At 35.9% G+C, this 18,490-nt stretch overlaps 2 protein-coding genes across 4 annotated transcripts in view; one reads left to right on the plus strand and one right to left on the minus strand.

Moving 5' to 3' along the window:
- IFT74 (intraflagellar transport 74) overlaps positions 1 to 18,490 on the minus strand; it is a 46,604-nt gene that overhangs the window by 21,764 nt on the left and 6,350 nt on the right. For all 3 annotated transcript variants that reach the window (XM_087957615.1, XM_087957618.1, XM_087957617.1), the window contains exons 5-10: positions 15,497 to 15,595; positions 15,306 to 15,366; positions 15,018 to 15,077; positions 14,867 to 14,928; positions 4,172 to 4,310; positions 2,430 to 2,492 (exon numbers count right to left, since the gene is read on the minus strand). In XM_087957615.1, coding sequence (XP_087813741.1) covers positions 2,430 to 2,492; positions 4,172 to 4,310; positions 14,867 to 14,928; positions 15,018 to 15,077; positions 15,306 to 15,366; positions 15,497 to 15,595 — 484 coding nt within the window. The remainder of the gene's footprint in view (positions 1 to 2,429; positions 2,493 to 4,171; positions 4,311 to 14,866; positions 14,929 to 15,017; positions 15,078 to 15,305; positions 15,367 to 15,496; positions 15,596 to 18,490) is intronic.
- On the plus strand, positions 5,240 to 14,999 carry LRRC19 (leucine rich repeat containing 19). Its single transcript, XM_026672281.2, has 5 exons — positions 5,240 to 5,341; positions 6,680 to 6,772; positions 10,266 to 10,776; positions 12,163 to 12,342; positions 13,909 to 14,999. Exons 1-5 carry the CDS (start codon positions 5,315 to 5,317, stop codon positions 14,217 to 14,219), a joined length of 1,122 nt encoding a protein of 373 aa, XP_026528066.2. The 5' UTR covers positions 5,240 to 5,314; the 3' UTR covers positions 14,220 to 14,999.

An 18,490-nucleotide genomic window follows, 5' to 3' on the forward strand; every position in this document is an offset into this window, starting at 1 on the left:
AAGACCAAGAACAATGAATCGGCTTTGGCTTGCAAGTCACATTATTTTATGGCTAACCAGCAACTAGAGAATAGCATAGTAAGGTTCCTGCTAAAACTGAGCACTCTGCCCATACATTCTTTATAACAGTGGTTGCCAACCAGTGGGCTGGGGAGAAAATTTTGGTGGTCCACAGAGAAATGTCACCCCCAAAGCACTCCCCCCAAAGCAATTAATCCAGGCTGCATGGGAACACAAGGCTACGCTGCCGACATGGCCCGCGGGAACACAAGGCTTGTGTCGCTTGCATTGTGAACAACATGAGGTAATGAGAGGAGGGGGGGAAGGGAGGAGGGGGGAACTTGCCCCACGCGCCTGGCCTGGCCACTGGGGCTGCTTCTTTCTGCTTCTTCTTTTGCTTTTGGCTGCACTCAAGGAAAGCAGCAAAAGTCTTTTTTTCTCTCCCCCAAACTCTGCCAGAAATGAGTCTTTGGGACCCTGCAAGGCATCTTGCTCCAAGAGGCTACGCAACAAGTCTCACAAAGACTCATTTCTGGTGGAGTTCAGGGGAGAGAAAGAAAGACTTCTGCTGCTTCTGCTGCTTTCCTAGCATGGAGCCAAAAGTCTCTCTTTTTCTCTCTTCCCCTGAGAATGGAGCTGGAGGCTATATCCTGCGATCCCAAATAAAGAATGATTGATCGGTAGGAAAACGGGGTGGGGAATTTTCCTGCAGACTTTTTTGGGGATTTTCCCAGGGTCTCTGGTCCACGGGATTTAAAATTATGAGTTTGGTGGTCCCTGAGGTCCAAAAGGTTGGTGACCCCTGCTTTATAATATGTTATATATGTTCATTGATTCATACATTATCACTCCTAAATACTTCTAAACGAAGATAAAACAAAGTCATTCTCTATCTTCACATATAGAGACATAGACTGCTGATTAATATCTGTATCCATTTTCTTATTTCACATCTATTTCTGAGCCTTCTTAACCATTCTTGATTTAAGAACATATGTATTGTCCAAATTATGATTGCCAATGTGTGAAAATTACAAGATAATAAAACCAGCTGTCAAAATTACTTTCTGATAGGATTCTGAAACTAAGGAAATCGAAGCATTATCAAAATTATAACCTTTAAAATAGCAGATAGTAATTTTCTAACAATCAAATGGGAAAATTCAAACAACAGTTGATACATATCCATATAAAAATTATGGGAGTTATTAAACTAAGGATAACAAGTATTTAGAACGTTACAGAGAAGTTCTGTTGGTTAGTATAATATTGTGGTTTAACATTATAAATCGAATAGTAGGAGCCTACTTAAAAGTTCCCACATTATAAATAGTTTGCTTAACTTTTATTTATTGAATAAGACACAACTGCATGTGTGTCCCAATGGCTAAATTTACTCATTATAGCAATAGTAATAGCACTTAGACTTATATACCGCTTTATAGTGCTTTACAGCCCTCTCTAAGCGGTTTACAGAGTCAGCATATTGCCCCAACAATCTGGGCCTAATTTTACCCACCTCAGAAGGATGGAAGGTTGAGTCAACCTTGAGCCTGGTGGGATTCGATCTGCCAAATTGCAGGCAGCTGGCTGTTGGCAGAAGTAGTTTGTAGTACTGCACTCTAACCACTGTGCCACTGAGGCTCTTTTATGCTATGTAATATGTGAATCTGGCCATATGGTTTACTGTAGTATGTTAAATGACAGAGGGAGCAAACAGTGATAATTTTCCTTCAAGAAACAATTATCCTTTCCAGTATTTTATGTTAAAATTTACTAAAAGAGTCACTGAGAGTTGAACATAATAATAGGATTAGTAATTAAATACTATCTATTTATCCCAGATTATTAAGAAGGACTTGATAGATAAATAAAAATGCCAAATCCATTCAAAATACCTTGCTGACTGTGTGACAAATCATAATAATGATTTGAGTAGAAGAGAAAGAACTGGAGAAAATCAACAAAATATAATAACCTTCAAATAGAAATTGAATGACTGTGGCAAAAGAAACAAGAATAGTACCAACAGTAATAGGTGCTTTGGGTGCAATCCCTAAACATCTGGGTGCTTTGGGTGCAACCCCATGAACACCACTGGCATTTACAAAATCAGCTTCAGTCAATGGCAAAAGGCAGCTTTACTTGGATCAGCTTACATCTTGGGACAATACACCATCAAACCACAAAATTCACCTTTTTTATCCACAAGCATTCAGGTGTTTAAACTGGATTTCGCTTTGTTTATCCATCTATGTAGCCCTTCCCAAGGACCAGATAGTGTCCTGAAGATAAGAAACAGCTAAAATGATACTAGACAGGGATTTTGACTTCATTTTTAATTGTATGTAAGACACTTATTTATGAATCATCGCATTTCAACTTATCCTTCCATTATGTAATGAATTTGAGAACAGGAAAATACATACTGCTTCCAGAGCTTCTTCTTTCATATTCATAGCATCCATTTCTTGTTGTAAAGAAGATAATTCCTAGAAGAGGAAGTAAGATTTTCATTTAATAAAAAACTATTAAAGAGATTTAGTGCTTGAAAGAAACTTTGAAAATTAAGGCTTCACGGGCAGCCCAGCTATGGCCATATTCTATATAAATGTACATTTGTATTCAGGGCATCCAATCTTATACTTGATAAATATGTCACCCATTTCTTTGAAGAATTTAATAACTGGACTAATTCCATCTTCAACATGATCATAATCATACTTAGGTCCTCAGTTAGGAGTTGAATTATTTAAGTTTCCACCAGTCTTAGACTGTGACTCAAAATGTAGATCTCCCACACATAATAATTCCAGGAATACCGTATTTGCCGGCGTATAAGACGACCCGGCGTATAAGACGACCCCCCACCACCACCAGAAACGCCCTCCAGAAATCCCCGGGCTGCAGCGGCAGGGCGGAGTGCCAGGGGCCGTGGGAAGAGCAGGAAGGCTGCAGCCTCGGGCGGAGCGAGGCGAGCGGGATGAAGCGGAAGCGACGCAGGGGATCCGGGAAGCCAGAGGCGCCTTCGCTGCATCCAACAAGCATCCGAAAGCCGGCAGTGGATATACCGCGTATAAGACGACCCCCACTTGGAGGCATGTTTTTCGGGCAAAAAGTCATCTTATACGCCGGCAAATACGGTAATTGGAATAATTTCCTCTGCATTTGTGGATAATAAACAATGGAAATCAGTTTCCCTTTGAAACAGATGAACTCAAAACCTGAATGGGAAAGTCTCTAGATTTCAGGATTTTTATTTGCTAAATTTTATAGTCAAAATTAATTTACTAGGTTCCTGCACAGCTAAAATGAGATTCTTATAGAAACAAACATAAAAATGTAAGGAATAATAGCTGTAGTCCAAGTAACTTAGTCAAGCATAGTTAGATTATAGCTCATGCTTCAAAATGTGACATGATTGTAAATGTTCTGATATTAAAGAAATATGTTTTTTCAATTCAATTCAATTCTTTATTGTCAGTGTACAACATGTGTACAGTGAGATTGGCTGAGCCTCCCTTAGTCACCCCTCCAACCCAATGCAACTCAGTGAAAGATTAAAACATTCCTAACCCAGTGAATCCTACTAACAAACACACAATCCTATTTCACCAATGCGAGCATATTGCATGTTGCGCCGGCCCTGCAATCAAGTTCTCTTTTAAACCTTAGATTTGTTTATTTTGTTCAGTTCTCCTTTAAACCTTAGATTCATTTATCTTCTTCTGAACAATTTTTTTTATTCAATGGGGTCAATTGAATCTTTCACTCCTACATGGAACTTTTCTACAAAGAAAACTATCTCACTAATGCATCACGCATGCTTAATTAGTCTTGCAATGGCTGGTTCCTCCAGTGTGAGAGACAGCTACCAAGCCACACGTCTATGGTTTCTTTAAAATTAAGAAATCATGTGCCTGGCAAGAACTGGAGAACTAAAGGTATAAGAAAGAAAAAGAGGTTGGTAGATTCTGTAACATGATTTCTGTGGTAAAGAGTTAATCACACCTGTTCAACCTTTAAAAGATTAAAAACTTAGATTTGGCTGGAATATATTTCCCTTGATATGTTGACTGAAGTTTCTGGATTTTTTTTTTTTTAAATTTCCTTGGTCTGAAACTATTCTGGCACACATCAAACTGTAAATTAGGGAAATATTAAAGACTACCTGCAAGAGCTTTTCATTTGCCATTTTCATTTCTATGTACTTGGTTTGATCTTGTTCCGACATATTTTTTATTATATTTTCTGCCGCTTGTTTTTCCTGGCGGATGTCATCTTCCACAGCTTGAATTAGTTTTTCTTTGCTGCATTACAAAAAGAAATATTTTGTAAACCTGATTCACCTTTTTTTTGCATTTAATTTTTAAATTTTGAACAGCAGTAAATTTTACACTAAAGAGAGTGAAAGCAAAAACAAAGCAATAACAACAAAAAGACATGCCTTCCTTGAGCTGAACTCAACTTTTAATCACTTCAAGGATATATTAATATAGTTTTCAAAGGAATATATAGAAATGCCATTGTCAACTATGAAGACTTTTTGGTTTCAAGCTGTTTTTTTTTTTAAAAAAAAACATTTTAAACAATATTATACATATTTTTAACTAACATTTCATATTTTATCTTTCCCACCACAAAAAAGTGTCAGGAAATTAAAATTCAACAATGTATTTGGAGGGGTCTCTTGGGACCACAAAAAAGGGTCATGAAGGCTACAATTTGCTTACACTAACTAAAACACTGAAATTGCTGAGGTGGATTGGGAAGAGGACCTGACTATTAAAGAAAGTATGACAGAAACAGCATTTCCTCACACTGTTCAGACCCTTATTATGAAGCTCAGCTAGTATTGGTTAGCTCTTTTTTTCCAGACCTTTGATTTAAAATCAAGCACATGCCTGCTTCCTTTTAAAAACAAAATTTAGACAGGCTATGCTGTGCCAAGATTGATGTTTTTATTGCTGGTGGCAGTCACCATCCCCATTAAAAAATGAAGAACTCTACCTTTCTAGCCTTAGCTCTTTGTATCCAATACAAATATCTTTTATTGCAAACTTTAGGAGATTTCTCCGCCCTTACCTTGCAATTTAATGTCATAAAACTACACAGATCATATTCAAAAGTCTTCTTGATTGGCTGTAAGCCTCTAACTCATAGATGAACACAAATAGTCAATCTTTTGCTAAAGGTGTCCTGCAGTTTATTTTAAACTTCCTCCCTGGTAATTGGGTACAAAGGTTGCAGCCAAGTGCAGAAACATGGCAACTTTCCTCTCTCTTCTTTTTCAATCACAGGAAAATATGCAAGTATGATATTCCGGAGGAAAATTAAGAAGGTATGATATATACAAATAAATTATGGTACAATTGTATGACACCAAAGTTTGCTTCATAATCCAAAAGCTGGTACTGATTTTTTATGAAATTCAGAAAAGATACTGAACGATTTATGTTTTGTGAGATGTCGTATTTAACTCTACTGTTACCTTGAAGTTGTACTTTGTTTTTAAACCACCTAAAACGTAACAAAGATTGCTTTGGCAGTAAATAGGAAACCTTGAGAAAGGGCATATACTTGATTTTTTTAAAAAAATATATGGCTGAAGATAAGATTGAGAGATGCTTTCACCACGAAACTTTACCGCAACCTTGGTTTTGTTTTTCAAGCAACTGCACTGTATAAAATAAACATCTTATTAATGGTATTTTTTATCAACCCTTGAGAGATTTATGCAGTTTTCTTTATAAAGAATGGTCACATAAATTGCATCACGACAATGAGAGATGACTCTCTGCTTTGTGCTGCCCTTTAAAGTGGAACCATTTTAGAGCTCAGTTGGGAGCAAGAAGCAATGTTCTTCAATTATCGAAGTTGCATTTAGAGAGTATTTGTTACTTTATGTACTTTATAAAAATCTATAACAATATTAATTAGCTGAAGAAATGCATCTTCATGAATGTGAAGAGCTTGTACTTTTAGCAAGTGGACTTGGCACTTGTAACTTTTGAATTCCTAAAAATAATAATTGCTGTTTGGTTTGCCATCTAGAGATGTTTGAAAAAGAAAATCGTATCTACTTTGAAAAATGGAGGGAGCACGTTTCACAGACTTTCTCCTACCTAGTCACATTTTCTATAAGAAAAAACACTCTGAAATTGGGGAGAGAACCAGATGACTTAGAAAGTTCTACATTAATGAGAAGTAAAGGCCAGGATCCTGCCTCCTACATATGTATTCTGCATGAGGTTGATTTGTCGGACACCTTTGCAAAAGTTTCCATGTATCATTATTCCAAACAAAAAGCAGAATTTGGGAATATGGGAGTATGAAGGATTACTATGTGCATCTCTCTGTGTAGGTATCTGGGTATGTGTGTTTTTTTGCCTACATCGTGCACAGTCACCTATCTTTTAGAAAGTCTGAATAAAAGTTTCTTCCATACATAGGTCATCAGATGGTTGAATGGATGATTTAGGGATGAAAACATTTTTACTTTTTAATTTCAATGTTTTAATTCAACTCCAAGGATTTTTTCATTTATTTTGCTTTGCAATTGACTTTGATACAGGTTATGGCCACAAATCATGAGCCAAAGAACAAATAATAGCTCCTTAGTTTCCTATGTTAAATCCTCAGTTCTTGTTACTATTTGAATTCTATCAAAAATTAACAGATTTTGAACATGAAGCTTGCTTGGCTCCTGATACTGGTTGCGGTTCTCTTTCTTCATCCTGTCAGTACTGAATGCAATGATACTTCCCAAACTGTAAGTTATCCCTTTTAGCCACTTGTTAAAGAAAATGTTAGCTTCCAATTTCTTATTAGATGAGAATGAGATTTAGATCCAATAGAGCTTTTTTTTAAAATGATGTTGTGCAGTTTTTTTAAAAAAAATATGTTTTAGAACATGTATAAACTTGTGATATTTAGAAATATAATGATCACCTATTTCTATTAATACTATCAGTCATTCCACCACTCTTGCACATATATATGTCCAGAACATGCCACACATTGCATACCAAAAATAAGGAATGCTTCTTCAGGATGTTAAGACTAAAACCCCATTAGAGAATATCTATCCTGTTAAGAGATTTGAGATTCAATATAGCACTGCACATTTTGTAATATTCAGATTCAATTCCCTCAAGTATCATATTCTGCTGCATATATAGTGTCCATTACAAATCACAATGATGTAATAAACAGATCTGGCTCATGATGTATTTATTGCAGAAGATGCTATTATATACCACAAAAAGCAAAGAAGCATTCCTGTAATTTATATAATTTGCAAAACAGTGTTTGCATCATGATATCTGATGCAAATAATAAACAATTTAAAATGGTCACATTGGCATGTTGGTATGATGCATATGTCAACACGAGATGTCCTTTGCATCCTTTGGCAGCTCTAGGGATTTTTAGAATGAAACAGCTCCTTATGCCAGAAGATAATTTTCAGTCTAGGTCAAAGGTGGGATTCTACTGGTTCGGACTGGATCAATAGATCCGGTTGTTATGATTCTCCATAGTTCGGAGAACTGATAAATCGGACCTCTGGCTGGCCACACCCCTCTCCGCCCGCTTCTCCACTGCCTGCCTGTTAGTCTTTATCACGCATGCATGACATTGCACACAGCCTGCTCTTGCGTGCCTGCCTTCCGCTGCAGCCCTGCAGATCTCCCTGGGTGAGTGTGGCTCTGCAAGCCCCAGCCACCTTCCCCCCACACTTGCCTTTTGCTGCCACCACCGGTCGCCTTCCTCCCTACTTGCCTTTTGCCACCTCCACCGGTCGCCTTTCCCCCACAACTTGCCTTCCGCTGGAGAACACGTGGAGAGGCTCGTATAGGCTCTGACCAAGGCAGCAGCTGCTTCTCCCACCTGCTGCTGCACAGTGGAAAGCTTCCAAGTCTCCCTCTCATTAGAAACAGCTCCCAGGCAAGCAGAGAAGCAAGCCAGGTTGAATCCTGCTTCTCTCTGGTTGCCTGGGAGCCGTTTCCGATGGGAGGGGGACTTGGAAGCTTTCCGCTATGCTGGGAAACTTTTGCTCTCCCAGCAACTGCAGCAGGAAAGAATACGTGGAGAGGTGCCCCTTGATCGAGTCCAGGAAAGCTGATGGCGGCTGCGGGGAGCAGAGCCTGGAAGCCCTGACACCACCGGAATCACCATTGCCGCCTCGCTGCTGCTGCATCCCCCACCCCCTGCAGGTATGATGAGCATCAGCTCCAGGATGGGTGACCGCCCACCTGAACTGCTGCTCCCACTGACTTTTTTCTGTGCCAAGAGTGGAGGCGAGAGAGAGAGAGAGTAGCCCTCTTGGTGCGGAGAAAAGTTGCGCGTCTCCCCATATTCCTCTCTCTGCAAGCAGCCTCTCTCAGCACCTTTAAACTTAGCACACTTCACAGATGAGGGAACGAGGCTGGGGAGATGCACAACTTTTCTTCACAATGAGCTACTCTTGCCAGTGACTCCAGACTGTTTTGCCCAGCTAAGACTAGATCAGGGGTCCCCAAACTTGGCAACTTTAAGACTTGTGGACTTCAATTCCCAGAATTCCCAGCAAAGGTGGCTGAGGAATTCTGTGAATTGAAGTCCACAAGTCTTAAAGTTGCTAAGTTCGGGGACCTCTGGACTAGATTATCACGGAAGAGAGTATCATGCAGCAAGATGCCTAGCAAAATTTAGTAATACTGCAGATTGGTTGTTTACAATGAAATCAGGTGCAAGATAGTGATGGTAGGTAAATTATTGGGCAGTTTAGTTTGGCAGGCTGATTTTAGAAAGCTAAACAGGATCAGACCTGGTAAGTACTCGGCTGGGAAGCCAACACAAAATAGGGTGTGGGAGGAATGGGGTTGGGAAGGAAAGAAAGAAAGAAAGAAGATAGGATAACCTTTATTGTCATTTTTTTATTGTAAGTACACTGGCACACATTAAAAGTGAAATATATATACATATCCATACACATACATAATACACATGCTACACACACACACACACACACACACATTGCTTATTTTGAATACATAGTGGAAAGGAAGAAAGAATATTGGATACATATACACAAATGTGTGTGAAAAAAGCTGCAAAGATTATAAAAAACAGCTTTCAATCTTAGCAGTTATAGATGAGAGAGAGAAAGAGAAATGAGAAACAGAGAGGGGGAGAAAGAGAAATGAGGAAGAAAAAGAGATGTGAGAGAGAGAGATGAGAAAGAGAGAGGGAGAAAGAGAGAAAGACAGAGACAGAGATACCTGTTTAAAAGAAAATAGAAAAATGGCTCTAAACACTCAGTTTAAGGTTGCACGCCCCTGGGTGAGGCAAACACCATGGTCGTTAAGTGAACCTTGTGGTCATTAAGCAAACACTGGTTGTTAAACAAGTCCATTTTCCCCAATGGACATTTTTAACTGGAAACCAGAAGGAATTGTTGGAAACTGGCAAAAAACATAGAAAACCTTGGTCACAAGACTGTGTGGGATACTGGTCATAAGTGTGTGTGAGTGTGTGTGTGTGTGTATGGCTGTCAAAAACACCAAAAACAGGTCAAGTAGCTCTGGGGAGGTCAGTCATAAATTAGAACACTTGCTAAGTAACAGGCCATTAAATGAGGACCACTTATATCTGGTTTGCCAGTCACATGGCCACCTAGCCACGCCCACCCATCACATGACCACTTAGCCATGACCACCTGTCACATGATCTAGCCACACCCAGTCAATCACATGACCTATCCATGCCTAGTCAGCAACCCACTCCCACCCAGTCACACGACCAAGCCACACCCACAAATTAGGCCACGCCCACAGAACCGGTTGTTAAGAAATTTGAATCCCATCCCTGGTCTAGGTTACATGGAAATGTCACATGCGTTATGCTTTCTATTCCCTTACAGCTTTTTAAAGACTTACAGTATGGAAATTTTAAAGTATCTGGAATCAACATTCATGATCAACTTATTTCTTGTATACAGTATACTTGGAATGAAAATATTCCTAACTAGAAACAGCATATAGATGTCATTGCTTTGTTTCTGATTTGGGTAATGTTTATTTTCCTGTTCTCTGTTGCTACTTCTCTAATCTTATGGGATTTTGTTGTTACATGGCTCTTTATTTTATTATCAAAACTACATGAATATCTGTTTGAGTTGACAGTGCCTTTTTAACAACAAATATTATACAGATTTGTTAAAGGTTTTTGGTAAATAATTTGTTTTGATATTTCTGTAACTGTTTTCTCTCTCTATTTAACAGGTAAACTGTCAGGAAGTGGCAAAAGACCATTCTTCTGTTCCTTCTAACCTAAACAAAGACATTTCTGTGTTATATCTTAGTTGTAACCATATTATTTTAGACAAGAATGACAAAGAAATACTTTGCCAGTACAAAAATCTCTCAGAACTGTATTTGAACAACAACTCTATTATTCTTGTTTCTAATTACAGCTTTGAAAAGTTTTTACAGTTAAAAATTCTTGATGTCAGTAGTAATTATATCGAAACAGTTGAAAAAGCAGCATTTGCTGGTTTGAATGAATTGCAGATTCTGAATCTACAAAATAACAAAATTACAGAGTTAAATTCTGATGTATTTTCAGGGCTAAACAAGTTGAAAGTCCTAAACTTACAAAACAATTTTCTAAAAGATTTTGATGTTAAGGTAACATTTAATTCAATATGTATTAAATTAAAAGGAAATGCGTGGACTTGTTCATGTGACCTTCTTAGTTTACAACATTGGCTGAATAACTCTACTGTGATAACAGGTAGGTCTATATTTAGTCTTGATTATTTTTCCATTTCTAAAAGTAATTTCAGAATTGCTTTCTGAAATTCCTAATTTGGGAGCCAAAAACTGTAAAAGAAAACTGTATATTGGAGTAGCCTAAGAGACTTGGCTTATCTACAACATTAATGTGATGTCCAAACAACTGGATTGTGAAATTAGCTTATATAACTGAGTTTTTTTTTTAATGAACTTATTTATGCACAATGCTACCATAGTATCCTTGAAAGTGAAACTAAATATTGGCAAGGTTCTTTGTCTAATACTGCAGGACCTGGTTTGGGCTCATTCCAGTCACATATGAAGCATTAAGACATGGTTTAATACACTTGTTAATATCCCCATATGAAACTAAATATAGTTCTCATATTTTAAAGTATTCAAAATAGCAATTTCAAAAGCTATCTGTTTAGCCAAGTGGGTTAGAAAAGATGTTTGCACAGTGAACCAGAAATTTATTCAGAATAATATATTTTAGTAAAATAATTTTGCATACTTCAACTAAGCTATCTACCAGATCTGAGCTGAAAAGAAAATCAAGGGGACTACTAGATGATAGCATACAGAGAACTTTAATTGCTATCATCTGGTAGTTGTTCAGAGTTTTCCAAAACAGATCTGATAATCCTACATTTAGGTATCTGCTTATAAGTGAGTCACTTTGGGTTCTAAAGAATATTCTTCTAGGAAAGCAATTAATGCAATTCAAACAGATAACTAACACAATGATATATGTCATTCAGTTTTATAATGATACAGTTAAAACATCACATTCATACATTGACTCAGAAATTGTTTTCCTTGAATGTCCAGTTTTTGGGATATAGTATACATTACTAGGATTGATTTTTCTGCTGTAACATCTTCCAGATGGCTATCTAACAAAATATTCCATTACTGAGGCCAACAGTGATTGAATATATCTTTGCTTTGAATTAGCTATTTACTAAATTTGGCACCAAGAAAGTGGCATTTCACTACAAAATTCTTCTGATACATGCAAGCCAGTTGTTAATGAGTAAGACTAGTAAATCGCGACAGTGTTTCTTTAAGTTCTCAAATGAAGTTTGCTTTCTGTACATGAATGCTAAGTATTTTCTGTCAATATGTTTAGCTGGTTAACTGTCCTAAAAGACTCATGGTTTTGTTTGTTTGTTCTCCTGGCTTTCTTTTCTGTTAGATTAAAATGAATATAAATTCATTTAGGTTTATTATGTTATATACTATTTATTTTGCTTCACTGTCAACCACATTGACAGTGGACCTCCTCCATTTTTTAAATTTATAAACTAAACAATATTTTTAATATAAAAAGTTTATCTTTGTACAAGAATGCAGGCCATGCTGATACTGAATATATTTACAGAAAATGAGAACAAGACTATGTGCCCTATTCCAGTTGCTCTGAAAAAATATCATATCAAGGAAACAAATACATTAAATTGTAAACAAATGGGAATATCTAGAACAACTGTCTCACCCTTTACTTCTATTAATACTACCTATGGCACTACATATAATTATACAAATGGATCTGCATATTCAGGTAAATTTCAGTTTAAATAATAATTAAGTGTATATATGGGGTATATTGTTTCAGAAAAAAAATGTCAAAAATAATATAATTCATTTATATAGATTTTGAAGCACTGAATATTTTTAAACATAAAAAATATCTGTAGGTCTGCTAACTAGAAGAAAAAAAAAAGAATGTGCATAGTCTTGAGTAATTACCAATATTCACTGAGCAATTCAGCTTAGATTTGTTTAATACTCCACTGACTGTCCTCCATTCACGCAAATTAAATAACATATTGCTTTCCATTTAAGAATAGCTTTTGTCAAAATTCCCCTCAAATGCCTGCAATATTCTATCTGAAACTTGGCACATTCATAGAAATCTAGGAGTCCACTTGAATAAATGAAGCTCCAAGCTACCTAACTGAGGCAAAGAGCAGTTTCTGCCAAATTAAAAGCTCATCGTTCAGATAGATGGGCAGATGCATTCATGCATAATGCAGGGTTCAATTCCGTTTTATTTTTTTTATTTTTTTCTTATTCTTGTAAAGGATTGGAAGCTGATTTTTTCTCTGGTGTATCTGGAATGGCCAACTAAATAGTGTTTTCTCAACCTTCCCTCTTCCCAACTTAGTTATTTCAATCATGCTTTACATTTCAAACCAGGAAATATATTGAAATAATTTTATGGGTACCACTTAACCAAAACAATCTTTTCCCTAGCAGAACATAACTGAACACGTTAAATTGCAACGTGTACTGAGTATCTTTACATGCATATTGGCTAAATACAGTTAATCAGCTACAGTTTATTGAGCCACGGTGGTACAGTGGTTAGAGTGCAGTACTGCAGGCTACTTCTGCTGACTGCTGGCTGCCTGCAATTTGGCAGTTTGAATCTCACCAGGCTCAAGGTTGACTCAGCCTTCCATCCTTCCGAGGTGGGTAAAATACTCTGTAAGCCGCTTAGAATGGCTGTAAAGCACTATGAAGCGGTATATAAGTCAAAGTGCTATTGCCGTTGCTAATCAGATAATCTGGATAGTTCAACATTCCAATTATTTGTTGCATGTCTGTTTGAGCATAAAATTTTGGCTTTAGCTATCAGATATAGCAACCATTTCCTCTCATGAAAGTCAAATAGATCCCAGCTGAAGTTGTAGGATTGGCCCTATACTCACATCAAGGACAAACTAGGTGAGCCATTAATCTTGAATAAATTAGACCATGACTTAGGCAGGTATCAGAGATCCATGTAGAAAGTTGATCTATTATTAATTCAGTTGAAATTCCTTATGTGATATTTAAAAGTATCATACCAGTTGACAATTTTAATAAATAACAATTACAGTATAATATTCAATTAAAATTACTTTAAATGTTTACAGCATTTATCAAATCTTTTTTTAAAAATTCAATAGGTAGATAACCTAAAGCCCATATTTCTCATAAGGAAGAGTACAGTTTGCTTAATCAGATCAATAGAAATTAATAAATGGCCTCTGAAAATCAAGCAATTTCTCAGAAAGATTGTGTAGAAAAGACAGTTATGGAGGATGACTGCACATTATAAATACTTTATTTTAACCTGCAGTTATTCAGCCCATTGGCAAAAGCTGGATTTTTTCGATGGGAGTCCTAGCAGTTATCCTCAGCACTACAGCACTGATTATGGCTGCTATCAAGTTTCCGATGTGGTACCATTATTTAAAAAGCTATAATCACAGACGTCTCCAAGAAAAAGAAGAATCTGAGCTGTTTGAAGAAACATTCACACCTCAATTATGCATGCCCTCACAAACATCAGAGACTAATGAAGAAGAGTTTACAGCTGTTTTTGAACAATTCTGTCCATATGTTCCAGAAGATGATGGATTTATTGAAGACAAATATATTGATCCATAAATGCTTACCATATATATTATAGACTGAAACTATTTCTGTTAATAGCACAGAATTGTGCCTTTCACTGTCCTATATATAAGACAAAAATACACAATCTGTGTTGTTTGTCATTGATCAATTTCATGTGATCTAAACTTATTAAGAAAAACATTACAACTTTGATTTAGCAGATATTGATATGATGGATTTCTAATGCAATGAATTAAATTTCTACAGTAATTTATGACATTTGTTTTATGATGTCTATGTTATTTGCATTTATTTACATAATTAATCTATGAAGGAATGGGTATTTAAGAAATGGGAAATATAAATAAAAATTTGGGTAAATGGGAATGCATGCAGCAATACAATAGAAAAATGTGGTTGTGATCGTGGAGCACTGCTTTTGTCAATCTGCTCTCCTCTACTGTATACCTCTCCCTTCAGAGGCCACTAACTGCACTGAATTACCCCACACTTAATAAGAACTGCTTCACAATATTTATGCCAATACTTGTGACTACTATTGTTTTTGAGTGTGGTAAATATGCAAATTGTGAAAGGCTTCTTCAAATGATTGAAAATATACACTGGACAAAGTGTATATTATGAAAATATGAAAATTCCATTCTACATTTTAAAAAAAAACGAATTTAGGTACTTACCTCTGTCTTTCTGTAAAAATAATGTCTATGCTCTGAGCTTCACGGTCATTTTGAGCTTTTAACTATTAAAAAAGACAAAATGATTGGTAACATCACCATATGTGCAATAAGTAATACTAATACTGAAATGAAACATCAGTTTTATGCTTACCAGGTTATAGTCACTCATTACTTCCTCCATATCAGTATTTGTGTTAAGTTTATCTACCAACTAAATCAACAAGAAAAGTTAATCAATTCTTTATGTAATATCATATAGGAACAAAATCAAAGGCATTATTGTGTTGCATAGTTATTGTCAAATCTGCAATGGTCTGAACTAGATTAGAGAAACAATAGTTGGAAAGTTATTTTCAAATGCAATTCAAAATTGAGTCCAATTTTCATATTGCATAATTAAATCTAAATATTAAAAATTATATGTGAAACAATAACATACCATATTGTAGTCTGCCAACTGTCCTTGAAATTCTTTGATTTCACTAGCTAAAGATTCTGCTCTAAGAGCACAAGAAAACACAAGGTTATAAAATAAGCTCAGTTTTACACTTCCAACCCAAAAGTTACTTATAAATATGAATCCACTAAGGATAAGTGTATTTACAGATTTTGATGGGTAGTTTAGCTTACCTTTTTTCATAAGACAGATAGACAGAATTCTCCTGGTTATACATATCAATTTCTTTCTGAAGCTTATTGATTTCTGTGGTAAGCTCATTTATTTTGCCTCTATAAGAAAAGAAATGGGTGATCATGTTAACATGTAATCTTTGGTAGTGCTGAAATTTCGTATCATTTTAATTAAGGTGATACTTGAGAGAACCAAATGTACTATAAATACTACTTCTTTTTTTCATTTTGACAATAAAGGACTAAATAGAACATGCACTAAATTGGATTGTTCAAGGACCTGCACTCCTGATTTTAATTTTAAAATAGTTAGGATTTTTAATAGGTGCCTTTTAAAATTTCCACATGTTCTAAAATATCAATTTAATATACAAGAGGATATGTTTATCATTGACCAATTTGACAACACTGTATTATTTTAGGGTCAGCTAGTTTTTCCTAGAGTAAGAACTATTACAGGTTTTGATAGATTTCTTTACAAAAAAGAAATTTCTTTACAAAAATGTTTTTATAATTATCAATTCTCCCATTACAATGGTAGAATGAAAATCGTTCAATTAGATATAGTTAAGAGTCTTTAATTAGACTGACTCTAACGAGCACATAGACAGATAGAAGGGAGTCAAATTTAAACTATGAAGGTAAAATGTAGGTTTCTTCACTTCTGATCTATTTGTGAATTCACTCAATATGACTTATGTGATTATGTGAAAACAAGATATTATTTTCCAAATTATGGTTAAATATATCCAGCTTAGCTACAATTTTATGACATTCCCAAGTTTTGGAGCTTCATGTGGTCATGTGACATGCAAATCAAAAAAAGTTTGCTAATCATACCATATTACTTTTGCTTATTTTATTCTCTTAGGCTTGCTGTATTATCTGAACCAAAAATAGTTACCAATTTTGGATTTCTGGAAAAGCAAATTCTCAAAGCAACACTTTTCACGAAACATATAGTACAAAAAAGAATAAAGTATGGACTTCCGGTTTGCAAGCTTGCGGCGGCGGCAGGGATTCGCGACACCACGCGATCCATGCTGCGTTTGCCGCAAGGTTCCCCCGATCCGTTGGATCTGGGGGATATAGCTGCCCGTAGAGGCAGCTGAAGACAGGGGGATCCGGAAAGGGGTTTGGGGCATCGCAGACCCCTTCCCAGCCAGCTAAACCCCTTTTCCTGAGGCGGAGGAACGGCGGTCAGCAATGGCCGCCACGAAGAAATCTGCAGCCGGATAAGCAGGTGCAGGAGGGAGAGAGTCGGAAGAATAGTGAAAGTTGCTTCTAACCGGGACAAGACAAGAGAAAGTGACCTGGAAACTTGAAGGCTACTAAGTATGTATTGTCTCTAGTGAGAGTTACAAGCTGCGAATACTTTACAAAGGAAAGTTTTTTTCTTTGTTCCACTCTCCTTCCTAAAGTGACAGCGGAGGGAAAAATCCTTTTGGCTGTGAGTGGGAAGGGAGAGGGGGAAAAATTGGAGCAAAATTTGAGAATAAGGAGAAGATTGCCTAGAATTTTAAAGAGTTACTAAACATCAATAAGACTTCCAAAAATATATTTGAAAGGGAACTTTGTGATCAAACTTTAACTCCAGAAAGAGAAAGTGAAGAAGAAGAAGGTATTTAAAAGAAATAGCCTGTTTGGATTGTTTGGTGATTTTGGAACTTTTGAGAATTATTGCTGATCAAAACATCTGGGTGGTTGTCTGGAAAAACTTTTTCTCTGCACAATGGCATCACTTGTGGATGGATTGAAACTTGTATATCAAAAATATGAAAAAGAAAAACAAGAAGGGAAAGATGGTCTTGGCACTATTTTTCAATTTTGGAAATGGCGGTTCATACTTATGTGAAGCAGAATGAACAACAGGATGAAGGGGACAAAGAAGAAGCCATCTTTGATGAACAAATGACTTTGGTTGGAGAAGGAAAAAGAAAGAGAAAAAGGAAAAGAGGACTTTAAGATCTGGAAAAACAACCCAAAAAGAGAAGAATAAGGTGAAAAAGGGACATTATGTTAGGAAACAACAGAAAGGGGAAAACAGAATAAAAAGGAGGTGGAGAGACAAGGGGTTAAAGAGGACAAGGAGAAGAAGCAAGGGAGAAAGGAAAGGATGAGAAGCCCTAATGGTGGGGAGCAAGATGTTAAGAAGCAAAAGTTTTTTAGAGATAATGGATAAACTTTATTGATAAAGGGATTCTAGAAAGGTACATAAGACTGTATTTTTATATTTGTATTTAGAAATAACCATAGAAAATTGGGAATAATATGTAATTTAAAATGTGATAAAATATTTAACATAAACTAGTGAAATTTTTGTTAAGAAAAAGGAGTACTGCAATGAAATATGATTTATGATTGTGATGGGGGTAATAATTGTTGGAAAGCATAATTATTCCCACAAAGGCATGATATTTAATTGAAATGGATAAAATGTTTAAGATATAAATGATTGTTAATATTATACCATGATCAGACTATGGTATATTAGCGAAATTTTTTGTGAAATGAGAGATTTGAAGTAGAAGAAGGAGGAACATTGTAATGAAATAATGAGCTATAATATGTGATGTGGGGGGTAATAATTATGGAAAATAGGGCTCCCATAAAAGTATGTGATTTAATTGAAAAGTAATGTGTTAAACGTTCAAGATATAAATGAATATCAATACTAATGATTAGATTTGTATCATTTTTGATAATATAGTATAATTTTAGAATGTACCAGACAGAATCCCAATGTAAGTTATGTGTTTTATATTAAGTATTATAAATATAGGGAGAGAAGATAAAGGCATCATACTCCATATAGTGTACAGGAGAAGTTTTTCTTCTTTTTAAAGAAGAAAAATAAATGGATGGCTGGAAATAGAACAGACAAAGAATAATAAATATTATGATTTGAATTGAGAGGAGATAAATAAAATAAAATTGAGAAAATTTAAAAGAGAGGAGAAGTTATATAGAAAATTGAAAATGTTAATAAGATAT

Source organism: Notechis scutatus, chromosome 2, assembly GCF_049901735.1.
Source record: "Notechis scutatus isolate UNSWTSFEM ecotype Mainland chromosome 2, rNotScu1.2, whole genome shotgun sequence".
Taxonomy (NCBI): domain Eukaryota; kingdom Metazoa; phylum Chordata; class Lepidosauria; order Squamata; family Elapidae; genus Notechis; species Notechis scutatus.

What these genes read in the sequence shown, in the direction of transcription:
- LRRC19 (XM_026672281.2), top strand. Translation starts at nt 5,315, where the DNA reads ATGATATTCCGGAGGAAAATTAAGAAG. An exon ending in TAACTCTACTGTGATAACAG is followed by an intron (nt 10,777 to 12,162) that starts GTAGGTCTATAT and finishes ATATATTTACAG; the next exon opens with AAAATGAGAACAAGACTATG. An exon ending in AAATGGATCTGCATATTCAG is followed by an intron (nt 12,343 to 13,908) that starts GTAAATTTCAGT and finishes TTTAACCTGCAG; the next exon opens with TTATTCAGCCCATTGGCAAA.